Below are 15,790 nucleotides of genomic sequence, written 5' to 3'. Positions count from 1 at the left end.
AAAAGCTTTATTCAGTCAGCGATTCCACCCTTGACTACATGCCGTGGAATTGTTCCCTTAAGTGTAATTTTTACGGTTGCTTCCAGCGTAATTTAGAAAAATGTCACTCCATGTAACAACCCCCACTTCCCTACGATTTATTGATAAAGGTCTTTGTATCGGGAGGATGCGTCTGATTTCAGCTCCAATGTTTCTTTCCTCCATTTTGCACCATCAGTGCCAGGAGCGCTTTCTTGCACCCTCCTCAACAATTCCTTCCTTCCAGCAGCGCTAAGAAGTCAGCTGGATGTAAGTGCCCCTCTCCTGCTGCCCGCACACTTCTCGCTCCCCTGCAGACCTCGGCAGCTCCGGCTCTTTCCCAGCTTCCCCGCAAGCCAAGCACCGCCTCTGTCAGTTTAGCCCTCGGCTGGCAACATCTGCCCTCCTTGCTCATATTTTCATACAAACACAATATAAACACAGTCCTCCGGCACTGGTGAAGCTGGCCTGGTCTCCAGTGCTGGTTAAGGGAGCAGCTTTCCCCTTCTCCACCCTCAGCCCAACACCCCCCCACGATTCACAGACTGCTTATATCTTTCAGAAAGTGAGCAGGCAACTCTCCGTGCCAGAAATTTCTCATTATATGTTGCACAGCCCCAAGCTCAAGGAACTCTTGATCCCTCCAGCTCCCTCAGAATACAATGAACAAAAGCATAAAATAAGCCACTATTTGAAAGTGTCACATTCATAGAGATGAGCTGCAGAAATAACTCTGGGGCTGAGCAATCCTGAACTTGGAGGATATTTAGGTTCAAATCCAAACTGGATGCCGTGTGCACGTTTTCACAGATAGAAAAAGGACATCTTTTTCCAGCTGGGGCTGACCAAATTCATCCAGTGCCTCCAGCTGCAGCCCCCTTGCATGCTTGGGAGATAAGGGGCTGAGCTGGCCTCTGTTATCAGCATAGAAGATCTTGCATAAGAAAAGCATCTTTATTCTTCAGGGATTCAGGGGCTGATAAACGGAGCCTTAATTCCAGGTGCCGTTTGTGTTAAGAGATAAGTATCACTATGGGAAACCAGCAACACTATCTCTGCTCCTGCCTATTCCCACCAATAAACAGCCCAAAGAAGATTAGTGGTACATGCTGCTGCGTTAATGAGGGAGACATCATTAATCAGCAGACACAGTGACATGGGCTCTGACCTTTGGCTCAAACGCAATCCCATCTGCTGACTTCACTCCCCAGGAGGAATCTTCTAAGCAGAAAGTACAAGCTCCTGGGAATGAGGGAAGAATTTTACATAGACATTTAATCTAGTTTTAATATTTCCTGGATGCTAGGCTTGGTTAAGGAATCTGAAAACAAGAAACCGTCTCCTCTTCCTAAAGCAAGACGGTCTCAGAGCAAGCTGAGAAGTCACTCCTTTCACCAGCTATAAACAGACTCAGCAAGGGAACTCCTGCAGCTTTGAGATTTTAGGCTTGGAGCACACCTGGAGAAGGAAAATATCCTCTTAAGCTTGTGGTCGTTATTTTGATTAAAACCCTTGGCTCAGTGAGGAGGTCACTTGGACTGATGCAGCTCCTTCGGCAGTACAGGCTATCTCAGCACATCGGGAATTCGGGGCTCTACCAGCTGGACCAAACCGTTCCCCCCCGACTACCAAAGCACGCAGCAAACAGCCGGGGCGCAGATCCTCCGCTGTTCACACAAAGTGGCAGCACCAGGTGAGCCCCGCGCAAGATGCTGCCTCTCTATTCCCCTATTCCCATCGTCTGAGGGACTCACATGGGGTACGCGTCCTGGGGGAGCAGTGCTAACCCAAAGGCGTCCTCTTCACCCCCTGCCTGCCTTGCAGGGACACGCTGGGCAGTCACGGCTGGGAAACGAGCCCCCAAAACCAACCCCAAACCCTGCCCGCTTAGAGCATCCCTCATGTTTATGCCACTCACAGAGGGACCCCCAGGTCAGTACATGTAATACCAAAGGAAAGCATCCTCTTTTGGTGGTCTCCTTAGCAATTGAGGTAAGCTAAGCGATGGAACAGACACCGTAGATGCTGGAGATGTCTCTTTTTATGGCCATCCAGGAAGGAGAGTGAAAGGAAGCCGTTTATGGCCACATCACGCTGCTTTTGCAGGCGTTCTGGGAAGTGGGGACCCACACGGAGGCCCCTCGCATCTGGATGACAGATTCAGACAATGGATTGTTTTTAATCTTGGTATGTAGGAGATTCCAGCTAAACTGATTGCATATGTGCTTTGCCTGGTCCCCAGCCAGCACGGGTGAGGCAGACCAAGGCAAGAACAATTTTTTGTGTCCTGAGGTTGGGCCCATGGCTCTAGCTCCAGCCTTCACCCATTTTCCAGCCAAATTGCACGGGACATCGCTGTTTTTGAGGAACTGGTTCTTCACCCGAGATGCACGTGAAAGGGCTGTTTAGGATTCTACTGGTTCCAAGTCCTTGGATGCCAAAGCACTGCAAGAAACCCTTCTGTTAAATTTTTAGAAAGTTTTGTGGCGTCCTGCCAAGGAAGATTCATGGACACAGATGTCTTCTCAACATAAAAGAACGTCCCTTCCCCACTGAAGGATTAGCCTCCGTAACTGGTGTCTCACTTTGGAAAAGTTTTTCTGAAGGGCTGAACCCAGGTCACAAAGCACACACTGACACAGCAACTACGGGAACCAGCCCAGCATGGAAAACGTCTGGATTGCAGGAAGGTGGGGGTATGGAAACAGTCACCTGGAAGCAGCTATCCCTTCCCTGAGGACTCACTCTGGGAGAAACCCCAGGAGACAACGTAAGCTGTCAGACCCACGGTGCCACAGGGGCATGTTGCTGCGATGCTGGCTGCTTTAAGTGCCCTCTCTGTGTAATTTTGCCACCTGGACACAAATTCCAGGTTAAATGTCTGGATTTTAGTGCATTCATCATGCCTTGCCTTGGTTACAACAGAGCCTTGGAAAGGAATGAAAGGGAAGTGGGAGTTCCTGAAGCCCAGCTAGGTGAGACGCAGTCACACGCACAACGAACACATTTTATCCCTAAAACGACAAACACGGGCCAGCAGGCTTTCATTAGGGTATGTGGGAAAGAGCTTTAACAACCAAGGCAGGAAAAGTTTAATGCTGTTTTCCTTTTCATTTGCCAGATGTTTGGAAAACACAACAAATGTTTATTCCTTTACTTCGGAGAGGTGCAGCCTGCCTGGCAAGGTACGCATCTGGCCCACAAGAACTGCTGCAAAACGCCTGGGAAGAGCGTGTCCCTCCTCAGAGGTGTGCACACCTCGCAGACACGCCAGCAGTGATAAAGGAGATGCTGAGACTGGACCTGAAGGAACTGGAGCCAGACTCACATGAAGAGGGCTCAGACTGGTGGCAGTGGGAACATTTAACTTACTAATTGCACCTCACCCTGCCTGTGCTCCACACTTACTACAGAGGCATGTGCCTTATGGCATGGAGCAAGGCATTGCCTCGCTGCCTATGCGAGTCCTGAATTTAACTGAGCAATACAAAACACCGACTCACGCTGAATCCAAGGGCAAAGAGCAGTTCCAGGGGCTTCCAGAAGCAGGCAGAGTTCTGCCTTAACTACCACAACTCGTTTTACCATTGTTATATTTTCACACCCCAAACGAAACTAGTCCTCTGGTCTGAGGATCAGGTATTTGGCCATTTCCAAGCAGCTCTGCTAAGCACCTGGAGAGCATTCGCCTTGCAAATGGCACAGCCTCGGCACCACCTCACCAGACCCTGCTGCGACTCAGCCCTTCCGTCTCCTGCAGCCCCACCTCCAGACACGGGGGTTTGGCTGCTGACCCTGCAGATCAGCTTGCCCACACGTTCAGGGCACAGTTGCACCTGCACACCTGGGCAAAGCATCTGGGTCCTCCACGGAAGCATTTCTAGAAAGCAATTAATACTTAAATGATTCCAAATTCTGTGCTGAAGAAGAGGCAAAGAGTAATTTCTGCAGAGTTCCCTTCCACCAGGTTGGAAACTTCTCTGGAGTTTGGAAGCTGACGGCACTCCCCAGGCTGTGAAGATGCAGCTGCGCTCCCCACTGCTCAGCTGCAAGCTGCTGCTGAGGCAGAAATGTTTTAGAGCATCCCTAGCTGTAAGCACAAACCATGCCTCTGAAGCACCGCGTAATTTCCAAGAGAGGTGCCAAGGCTGAAAAGGTCGCTCATTTACAACTCGGTTGAAGATGAACAAGATGCATCCTACAAAGCAACCAGAAAGACAGGAAAACCAGGCACAGCAGGCAGGCTTCGCCGGGGGGGAAGGGACAGCACCAGGCCACTGGCTCAAAGGAGGGATGCTCACAGGTGTGATGCCGACCGGCATTTCATGTCTTTAATACCAGATTTTCATTTGTGCTCACTTTGTGCTCAAGGACAAGGTTCAGGTTCTGTCCAACAGTGATATTTTTCCAAACTGACAAAAGTCCATGAAGTGACACTGCATTTATTTGCTCCATACCCTATCATCTCATGGAATCGGATCTTCCGCAGTGCACCGAGAGCTATGATGTTATTTCTGGTTGTCTTATTCCATCACCATCCCAGCTAGTCAGACTCCACCTCCTTGCCTTCCTTCCAGTTACTCTATTGACCTAGAGGCAACAAGTTGCAAGCTGCAAAAAGATAAATGTCAAGCGGATATAAGGAGAACGTTCCTCACCATGACAGTGGTGCAACCCTGGGACAAAAGCCTGAAAAGAAAAGGCTTTGAGTTTTCAAAACTGGATCAGACTGAGCAACGTGATACAGCTTTCAAGCCAGTCCTGATCGAAGCAGAGATTTTAAGCCCTCCAGAGGTCCCTTCTGTTCAATGAGACTGTGTTGCCATTAAAACATCTCTCAGACATCATCTGCATGAAAAAAATAACCAGACAACTCTCTAGTTTAAGAGAAGATCAGAAGATCAGGCAAGCTCTATTCCTCATTTCCTTGCCTTGGACTCCGGGTAGCAGATAAACACATCAGAAATCATTTTGCAGGAATACATTTTCTAACACGCCTTGGTGCTTGCTGTACTCCCCTGCTATTTGGAAGCTACGACCAAGGCTGGCAGAGGAGCTCTCGCACATCTCTACTTTGCCAGCCTTGCAGGTGCCCTGTGAGCAGAGAGGGTCTCAAGTTTTCAAATGCCCTTGTGCTCAGAGGATATCTGGGAACCCAGAGCTGAGACTCTCGGAGAAGCCCCACAGAAGCCTCCAGTCTTACCTTCACACCTGTGGCTGGTCTCACTCTGCTTGTGTCCCGCAGGGCATTTGCACTCGTAAGACCCCACCGTGTTGATGCAGTTCCCACCTTGACAGAGGCCGGGAATGGCCTGACATTCATCGACATCTGCAGGAAGGAGAGCAAAGGTGTTGGAACGTGCAGCCATCGCAGCGGGTGAACGTTCAGTCCCACCATGGTGGGAATGCTACAAGAAAGCGGCAGCTTCGCTCCAAGTAATTCCAGTTGCCCATCAGATTACATTAGCGACAAGGTGAAGGACAGAAGATGGACAGAAATGTGTTGCTGGCTTATCTACACAAGCAAGAGGGAGACAAAAGGAATGTTTTCCAAAGCAAACATCAACATGTCTACCCCTCGTGGTTTGCTCCAGGCTGGGGGCTGGGCTGGGGGTGGTGAGATGCCCTCCTGCACAGAGCAACACCTGTGGCAGGGCAGAGGGGAGCCCACAGGACGTAAGGTTTCGCTCTTCAGTCCCATCCCTGCAAGGTTCATCCTGCAGCCATGGTCTCATCGGTGCAGGGACACTGTGCTTCCCAGAGCACCTCAGGACGGCCTCAGTGCTGCTGCCAGAACCAGCATGCTCATCTGCTGCAGATATTATTCATACTCCAGTTCTGCTTGCGGTAACAGTGACTAACAAATGTATTAACCGAGCTCTCCTGAAGAGATCGGGGCCATAAAACACAAATCACAAGAGACAGCAAGAGGGGTCTCCTCCTCAGCCTTCCCAATTTTATCCTACAGACACTGGCCAATGTGGGGCGCGGGCCGTAATTTTGGCTTTTGGTTGTGGCAGGTAAAGGCTGAAATCAGTTGCAGAGGCAGAAGGAATCCACAATGCTGATGGAGCACCCTGCACCCATCGCCAGGGAGCAGCAGGGGCAGCTCTTCCTTCCAGGAAGGAGCTGCCCATGGGATCTGCTGACGGAAGCCCAGTGGACCACCTGCTGTTTTTGCCTGGGTGTCCTAGACACCAAACACAACCTCTAAGCATGTGATTTATGTATATTGTAATCGCCTGTATGATCTTGAAGGAGTCATGGCTTCCGTTTCGAACCAATAGCACCATTTACAGAGCACCAGCCACTTGATACATGCGTTGATCATATTCCAGTGCAGGGACAGAAGCTCTAACAACAGCAGCACAGAGTGAGGGTACGTAGGAGGCTGTAACTTAGTTTTAAACCTGGAGAAACACTAGCCTCATTCCCTACATCTTGTGGGATAGAGGATGTCACCCAAGAACCACAACCTGGCCAGAATCTCTGAGCTAAGACAATCTTAGATGAACCCATGGGAGACCCAAGATCCATGGTGAAGATCTGTGACATACAACGATGGATTTAGAAAAGTTTACACGCAGAACCCTTCTCTGTGTTGGGGCTCCTGGCATGCATTCATCACCCACCCCTTCAGTGTGCATCAGGATGGATGTTCATGGCATTTACCTTGGCAGGCTCCGGTACGAATGTTGGGAATGAAACCTCGGCGGCAGGGGTGAGGTTGGGCCGGGCACATCTCACATGGGTGACCCCAGGCCCGTCCGATGGTGGCACAACACATGGTCTTGGTGCAGACGATCCCACTGAGTTGGCCCTGGCACATCTGGTTGTTTACTTGGCTAAAGCAAGGACCAGTGCGATAGTCTGAGGGAGAAGAACAACACCCACAGGTTAGATGAAGACACAGACACAAGGCTTTCTGTCTAACACAGAGCACCCATCCCCCTTCCTACCAGCGCAGCCATTCTGGTGCAAAAGTCAACAAGTTCTGGGGAAAAAAAATATCTGTAATGATGAACAGAACAAAAATTTAAGACCCAGCTGGAGACCAGTGCTGGAGGTAGTGACCATCTTTTTCCTGTATGTTTCACGTGATCACCTAGAGCTTCTTCGGGCCAGCTCTTCCTGATCTCCCTCAGGCATCTCCCATGAACTATACTTATTCTATGTCTTGAGTTACTCCCTTGAAGTGCTGGAGTCCCCCGAGTCAGGGGGGGGACAAAGTCAGGCAAAGAGGCGATTTCAGGGCTGCAGGTTCCCCTGCTCTGTGGAACTGCTGGGGTCAGCAAAGCAATCAAACTTCATCTCAGCGAGGGGCAAAGACGTGTACGGAGATGACTGGTACAAGCAGCTCTCACGGACCGCCTTAGGGCCTGGCAGCCCATACAACGCGAACGCAGAGGATGGCAGAGATGTCACATCACTTGGACTTGGTTTGCAGAGTAAAGAGCCCTAGAGCTCACCCACAAAACATTCCAGGAGACAATTCCCAAACCTTTCCCCATGATGTCTACCACAAATTCTGCAAAGGGATTTCCACGTGTGCTCTGACAGTCTCTGCAAAGGCAGCCTCCTGCAGCAACACCCGTCATGGTGATTAATTTCTTTGGTTTAACTCTTAAAGGTCCCCTGGTGGTTTTAACAATTTTAAAACCCAGATGCTGCCGAAACAACCAGCCTGTTTCCTATTCCCACCAAGGATCCTCCTATCCCTTAAAACCAAAGAGATTTTGAAGGACTTGTTTACACTAAGGAATGCGGTTTTGCCACTGTCTGGGCTCTCATGACCCTCGATTAGGGATATTAGCACAGCAGGCATTCATCAGGAAACAAAATTCTTCAACAAGAGGGTTTTTTCCTTCTACTGGGAATAAATGATTGCACGCAAGCGTTTGATCTGTGGCTGGAGAAAGGACCTTTAACCATATTATTGTCAGACCAGAAAATTCCACATTAACTGCCTAAGGAAGTTAGGTGTTGGTCAAATAGCTGTTATTTCAACTACTCTGGGCTAAGATTTGCAAAGTTGCTTAGGGAATTTTAATGTTGGAGTGCCAGTAATTAGTACTTGACTGTGAACCCACATCCCTGCACCAGTACCCAGATTAGCCCACAGCTGTCTGTGCAGCAAAACATTTAGATTTGCAGGTGAAGCAACAAAAAAACTTGTCTGGAGGGTGGCTATACCTAAATCATGAGCCATGGGCAGCACTGGCACCCCCATTTAAAGATTGATGGCTCCATTTCCAGAAATGTCTTAGTAGAACATAGACACTCAGGAAAGTAAAGCTCTGTTTCTTGGCCTGCGAGCTCTCAGATACACGTCTTTCCACACATGAGCTTTGCAATCACTCCCTTCTATTTAAATCCGGACACACACGTGCAATGAATAAAAAGCAAAGCCGTTAAACAGGCAGTTTGATGCAGAAAGCTTTCGACCGTAGGGTACGTTTGCACGACAGCCACACCGGCAAGAGCTACGCTGGCGTGGAGCCGTGACAGCATCTTCATCCTGGGCTGTAAGATTGTTTGGAAATGCTGGTGATTGCTGCAGGCTCTGGGCTGACGGCGCCTGTGCCGACGTGCCTTCCTCAGCCCTGCACCTTGCGCTAAGCAAAAGCTGCATGAGGCTCCCAGGGCTACAGGGAAACCACACAAGAAACCCTCCTCTACCTCTGGGAAAGAATCAACTAGCAAAATAATTGCTTATTTCTAGCTTAACTCTCCTTCTGATTGTTATTTCTTGAGCAGCTGGGAGCACAGTCATACTTAAAAACTAATGTTTATAAAAGAGTCAAAAGAAATTTGGTCTGTGGCTGTCACTGAGAGGCAAAGAGCAAGAAAAATTTGATGGGGGGGAAAAAAGGGGAATTATTTTGAAGTTACATTGGTTTAAAAGTGACATGATCTCATAAAAATGCCTTTGTTTAGAAATCAGAACAGAAATATGTGCTATGTTTGCAATGGTGTGTTACCAAATAATATTTTTTTTTGACCCAAATTTTAACAAGAGACCAAAGCACATGGTCCTCATTAATGTCTCCTACCATGCCAAGTTTAATGCTTTAGTTTGTTCTACTTTATTCCTAGAAAAGAAACCAACAAAGTTTGAGTTGTTATCTCATCTGTCGTCTTTTTTTTTTAATGAAGCTGAAAGGTTCTTGCTCAAATTTTGGGCCTTAAGGAGAATGCTTTATAACCACACCAGCACACAATTTAAACCTTCTCAACTATCGTACCCAAAGAACTATAAATTAAATTGTTTCATGGTCCTATTTCAATGGAACAATCAACTCAAGACAAAAAAGCTAACAGACTAGGCTGAAGTATTAGGAGAGGAATAAAGAACGGAACAGCGAGTATCATCCCTGAACTCACGGCTTGTTTCCATCCCAAAAGCTGCTTGCAGTCCCAGCCCCCAGCCCAGAGAGCAGCTGGTAGAGTAGGGGAAAGAGCAGAGAGCTGTGGAAGGGTTTATATACAAGGCACAGCTGCACTGGTTTGCAATCCTCAGTCTGAAAAAGAAACACCTGGAGGAAGACCTGATAGCAGGGTGCAAAATCCTGCCTGGGCTGGAGGAGGACCAGGCTGCTCACTTGCAGAGCCAGCATCAGGGGGTGTCCCAGGCAGATAAAGTGGCTTAAAATCAATCGAGGAAATGCTTCTTCAGACAACGTATAGATTAAGGGGAATTCTTCTAAGAGAGGATGCTGTAAATTGTCCAAGGTTGTGAGCTACAGGCGCCTGGTGCCCAATAAAGTCTTACAGAGGAGGATCGCATAGGATCGCCCCGTTCCTATACTGTTTCCCGGCCGTCAGCTTATGGACACTGCCAGAGCCTTGAGGCACAAACTCACCTCAGCCAGGGGCCCTCAACCCGCCCTTGTTCCACTCTGTAACCCACCCTCCCAGGCAGTTTGGTGTTGGTTTTTGTTCAGCATCACTGCAGCTGGAGCCTCTGAGAGATACCCGCGGTCGGGCAGGATATAGCTCCGCTGGAGCGTGGCAGTGCTCTGTGTGCTTAGGGTGCAACCCAATACATTTCATGAGCTCTTCTGAAACCTTGTTAACCCTAGGACAATGCAGAAACATCTCATAAAGAGGGCTTGCTTTTCCCCTGTCCTTGTCAAAAGAAGGAGGACACGTGGCTGATGTCATTGTGGTGGGTACCTTCAAAGGGCTCTGACAGAGAAAGTCGGGTCACACAAACGTATAACCCAAAATCGATGCAGGGCAGTACGGCAGAGAGAGGAACGGGAGAGACTTGCACCTCCCATGTCATCTCACTGAGGCTGGATGCGCTGCAGCAAGAATTCCCCATGACGGATAATGAAAGCGCAATTGTAAGGAGAACACCCCCTTTTAAACAAATAATTGACAAAAATAGATTTTCATATGTAGATTACTTCTCTGGAGGGAATGAAGCCAAGGAAATTGCAGTCTGGAGTCCAGAAAGCCTGGCTGCATTCCAGCTCCCATCTGTTGCTAATTTTAATGGTCAAATTATTAAATTTTTAATGAGGCACCAATCAAATTTTATTAAGGAAATATGCATGCTTAGGAGATGTCTAAAGCCCTTCTACAGCCTAGGTATGGGATTCCATCTTCCAGGAGCCCTGTCACAGGTAGTTGTCCTGCAGAATTCTGGTCTTTGCTGGTACGTTTCTTAGGAAAACAGGGATGAGGCGGCTTCCTTGCTGGAAGCTGAGATTCCCTCCTGGTCCCTCTTCCCAGCTCACTCAGACTTAAAGTAAGTGTCCAGTGGACGGATACAGGTGAGTTCCACTTTTCCACCTGCAGGTAAAGTTCTCATTAAAGAGATTGCAAGAAATACTGGATCAGGCTTTATTTTGGGAATCAGTCAGTATCTTTTCCCCTCTACAGAAGAGACTTTCAGCACAGCGGGGCCATATCTGGGCCTTTACCCATCACTTAGCGCTGCAAAAGCATCGTGCCGGCTCACTGCCTGACTTCACCTCTCCCAACAGCCTTGCAAACAGTAAACACACAGCATAGGACAGCCACCAGCTTCCCTCCCAGTGCTACCACCAGCCTCATCCATTCCCACCTCTCATTTTTCTTCCTTGCCCTACTAATTTCTCAGTAGACTGTGCTCAGCTCGGTGATTTCTTGTCGCCATGGATTAGGTTACTATTCATGCCTACTTGTCTTGAGCAGCCAGCAAGTAGAGCGGGCGCTCAAATTGCAAAAGGCACGGTGGAATCAGAGGTGAAGCGTCAACGTGTTTGCATTAACCACGAGAAATCCGACTCCTCGCTATGCTCTTTGTTTTGCAGCCCTTGCCTCCCCCACCGATGCCTTTGAAGCACCACCTAGGCTGAACCAGGGACCTTCGCTGATGCTGCAGAGAGAGGTTGGGGCTACAGTGAGTCTTATCTACGCAATCCTGCAGCCAACACAGCCCCCAGATGTGCTCAGAAGAGGAAGCATAACAGGAATAGACCTCATTTCCAGTTTCCATGTTTGGCTGGTTGTCATGGAGATCATTAGGCACCCCTATAGCTAATGAATTCCTGACAATTCCAAGCCGCAAACCCTTGGGGAGTTAATGGGTGGGATCCATGCCATTACACATGCTCTTACACTGAGCCACACTATTCCACTTGCAAGCAGCTTCCTGAAAACATCCCCGTGGACATTTTTGACTTTCCTAATTAGTGTGTCTAGGGCGTAAGTGGAGGAAGGCTTCACAGTTGCTGTGGACATCTGCCTTCACCCACGTGCTGTGTGGAGCCCTGCTGGAAGGGGTGGGACATCGAAGTGCGTTCAAGCACTTCTGCTCCAGCCGAGCTCACACACCAAATCTTGTTGTTTCCCCATTTCCAGCACTTTGGGTACTGTGCTGACCAGGGATGCTGACCAAGGATGCTGACCAGGGATGCTGACCAGAGATGCTGACCAGGGATGCTGACCAGGGATGCTGCCCTGGCTTTGCCTACCCTACTTAACCCAAGTTCACCTTGCCAGAACCTGTCTCACCTCCTACGAGAAGTAATAAAGAATGATGCACTACTCTTTGCCAGCCATGGCTATAATTTATACCAGAAATGCAGCTTGGACTCATTAAAAAAGTATAATCAGTTTCAGACTATTTAAAATTACCACTCTGAGGCTATCAAACGTTTATGTACAACAGTTGGAAGGCACCTTTTCTATTGCTCAGTTTCCTCAGTGCTAAAGGAAAACAATGGAAATCTTTTGTAGGGAATGTTTCCCTGGGACATACGGCATAACTCAATGCCATTCTTTTGCATGGAAATGTGAATTTCAGCAAGACAAATTTCTTTGAAGGAGACCTCAAGCTGAACACTTCCATAAACAAGGACATTTTTCAAATGTTTTTTAACACCTGAATTGAAACAGTATCTGAACCTGAAATATTTACAACTTTATTTCATATCCAATTTAAATTATTACTTTGCTGGGAGGGGAAAAAAAAATCCTGCATTTAAAATTAATATTTTACTCCCTTTTAACTGGTTCTCACTGTCCCTTTGGGAAAAGGGGTAGTTTTTGACAAAGAACTTTGGAAGAGAACCATTTTTTGGTTCTCTTTTTTTTTGTCTGAATATTTTTGGAAGAAAAAGGATAGCTTCCTCCACTTCTAGAATATCCATCTGCCCCGCAGGGTGTCACGGAGTAAATTAATGCTGGCAGTGGGAATTCAGATCCCAGGGTAAAGATGCAAAGGCAGGAATGACTGCGCTGCTTTCCTTGCTGTTTAAAACGCAGTCCTAGAAACTCGGCTATGCCTGACCCCAGCCTGCGAGCAGATCTGCAGGGTGCGGTCTGAAGGACGGTGAAGAGAGTGAAGAGCTCTCGCTCCGTGCTCTCATCCCATCCTGCCTGCCATTTCTCGGGCACCGTTTGGCTGGAATCCCCTCATGAGACAGACCACGGGCTGGGCGAATTCCTTCTTTACAAAATAAATAAATTGCGCCGTGAGGAAGAGCTTTTTCTTTGCTAAAAATCAAATTCCTTCTCATAATAAACAATGCTTGCACTGAAGGCTTTTTCTTAAAGCAGTAAGGACAAACGTTGCCTGTAAGTAATCCCCGGGGAGCTCCGGACCTCTCTGGGATGAGGTCACTGCAACACATGCCCCAGGCTCTGGCAGGCTTCCACGCCATGCTCTGAAAGCTCCAGCCACCGAGTATGGGAGAGCACGACCAGATATCAAACCCGACACCTATTTTTCTGTTTTCGATGAATTATTTCCATCAGCAGGAGGCTTGGTCCCCCTGGCCACGAGAGCACAGCCTTGCAATTCTTTCTGTCTCTAACCTTCAGGGGGGGTTTGGAGCAAGACAAATGGCTCTGGGAGCCAGTGAAAGCCGATGCAACCCAGGCCAGGCACTGATCTGGCAGATCCCTCTGCAAACGTCTACCCAAAAAGATTCCCACACAAACTGTGGCTGCTTGTGACAGGGGTGTTCCCCAGAGAGCCCACGGAGACGCTGGCCGTGTCTTCTGGGACCTGCTGGGAGAGCCGATAACTTACAAATTAAATGCTTAGTGGAGTGATTCATACCCTGCGCAGAGAGAGGAGGCGGACGGATGGCAAAGGGCACAGGGAACAGCATCCGAAAGCCACCAGCCAAACAACCAGCTGAAAGGAGCTAACCAAAAATCCTGTGATTATTTCTGTGGCCCTGAAGGTGAACGCAGAGATTGTACAGCCCGGCTCGCCAGTCTCGGCACACAGCGCAGCTCAGCATCTGCTAAGCCTCTCGGGCTGCGTCCATACGTGACAGCCTTGGGGGGCGGGGGGATGCAGGGAGAACAGCAGCAAGGGTCTCCGAAAAGGGCTCCTTTCTCATGGAATACTTTCTCCACCTAGTCATTTCCTTACCTCGTACAGGCACAGCCACATTCCTGATGTTTAACTGTTTGGACTTTTGCAGAAAAGAAAAAGCTGGCTAGGGCAGTTTATAAGGCCAGACATTCCAAGTGCTGAAAAAACATATTCAAAGGAAATAGTAAAGGGAGAACTTTTTTTAAGTTTTCCTGTCCTATTTTTACAGTTTCCTGTCGAAGCCTTAGCCTGATGAAACCTGAGCTAGAGCTCCACGCACCACCCTCCTGCAAGGGCTCTGCGCTGCAGCAGCATCTGAGGCACAAAACACACACATGGGGCCGGTAGCGCCAGCGGCTGGAGAAATGTCTGGGAGGGCTGGAGCCGGGGGTGGCACTGCCAGGCTGCGTCCTCCAGCCTGGAAAAGGCCACGGGGTCGGAACGCTGCGAGCCATTGCCTCACTGCCTGCTCAGTTAGTGCAGCGGTGCTGGGGGGGCACAGGCTTTTGATAGCTCTGGGGTCTCCCCCACGCACACCTTGCACCTCCGGTGGCTTTGGTGGGATCACGGCTGTGGGCATGCTCCTGGATCCCAGGGGAAAAAACGGCAGCTGGGCTGGGCTGAGCTGTGGCTGAATTTGGGGGTTTCCTCCTTATTGGACTGAGTATGGGAAGGAGAAATCTGTGCCGGCCAGGCAGGCAGCATTTTCGGCCAGAGGGTTTGGTGACTTTGCCTGCCTTCCCTCTGGGACAACGAGCTGGGAGGCAGTGATGGCAAGGATGCTACTGAGCAAGGGCTTCCAAACAATGGGGTTGGTTTTACAGGTCTTGCCTGACTGTAGTAACGTCACTGTGCAGGACCTGCAGTCGCCTTCATCTCTCCGTCGCTGCATTCGGCAAAGGTTCTGTACTTCAAACGCGGTAACGCAATGGTTGTGCCAGGCAGAGCAAGGTGTTCTTTGGAAGAGGCTTATCCATAGCCAAAGTCTCTTGAAGAAGGAAGCAACAGGAATGACCCAGCAGACACAAATAGCACGTTATGAGATTCCTCTCAGACTGAATGAATGGAAATGGAAAGATTACACCCTCCTTAGCACCTTCTTACCCCAGCACACTCTCAGCAGGCTTGGCCTTTGCGTTCAGTGGGAGGCGTTCCAAGTCCCTGCCACGAACGGGGTCTGCGGACCCTGCTCAGCCGGATGAGCTGGAGCTGCTGCACCACGTGAGCTGGGTGCCCGTCCCCAGCGCTGCCCAAGGGCCCTGAGCAGCTGTGGACCAAGCAATGCTGCTCCCGCAGTCTGTGCCCCTCCTCGTCCATCTTCATGGGCTTGCAAGGAACAGGGCGTCAATGCACAGCCTTGGGCTGATATCAGTGCACGGGCACAGCAGCCGGGCATGTGTCTACCTCCACACGTGCCCCACAGAGCTGTGGCTGTGGTGTGACGCTCCACTGCACCCCTCGCAGTCCGCTGGCAGAGAGCCTCCACACGCGGGTGAAATACGAAATCAGGCAGTTATCTCCACGCCGCTTTTCTCCCACAAGGATCAGCAGGTTCAGCACCACCAGGATACTCTTGCTCAGGGACCCCCTTCCCCGCAGCGAGAATGGGAGCCACATGCCACTGCATCCAAGGGCAATGATGGGTCAGGAGAGAAGACGGGCACCATCCTGCCCATCCCGGAGCAGGCGGTGAGGTGCCAGCTGCAGACACGGAGGTCCCAGCCCCTGGCAGCCCAGCCTCCTCGGCTTGCTCAGCTGCAGTTGACTCAAACACTCCTGTGCTGCCCTGTGGCGACACAAATGACTCGCTTTCCGACAAGGTTGCACCTCTTTGCAAAGACCCTCTTTGCTATTACTTGGACCTTTGCCAAATTTTACCTGTTCAGGCTGAAACTGGCTTGTACCCAGGGTAAGCAGTTTTGGAAAACTGCAGTCCAAACCTTCCCGTCA

General features: G+C 49.6%; 1 protein-coding gene across 1 annotated transcript in view; it reads right to left on the bottom strand.

Moving 5' to 3' along the window:
• The window catches only part of LOC102057796 (fibrillin-2), a 109,747-nt gene that overhangs the window by 55,725 nt on the left and 38,232 nt on the right, over positions 1–15,790 (bottom strand). Inside the window, exons 7-8 of the mRNA XM_027801398.2 lie at positions 6,691–6,888; positions 5,222–5,347 (exon numbers count right to left, since the gene is read on the bottom strand). Coding sequence (XP_027657199.2) covers positions 5,222–5,347; positions 6,691–6,888 — 324 coding nt within the window. The remainder of the gene's footprint in view (positions 1–5,221; positions 5,348–6,690; positions 6,889–15,790) is intronic.

The sequence above is a fragment of the Falco cherrug genome, chromosome 4 (genome assembly GCF_023634085.1).
Source record: "Falco cherrug isolate bFalChe1 chromosome 4, bFalChe1.pri, whole genome shotgun sequence".
In the NCBI taxonomy this organism is placed as follows: Eukaryota; Metazoa; Chordata; class Aves; order Falconiformes; family Falconidae; genus Falco; species Falco cherrug.
The sequence above is the reverse complement of the archived record's forward strand: the minus strand, read 5'-3'. Positions and strand labels throughout refer to the sequence as shown.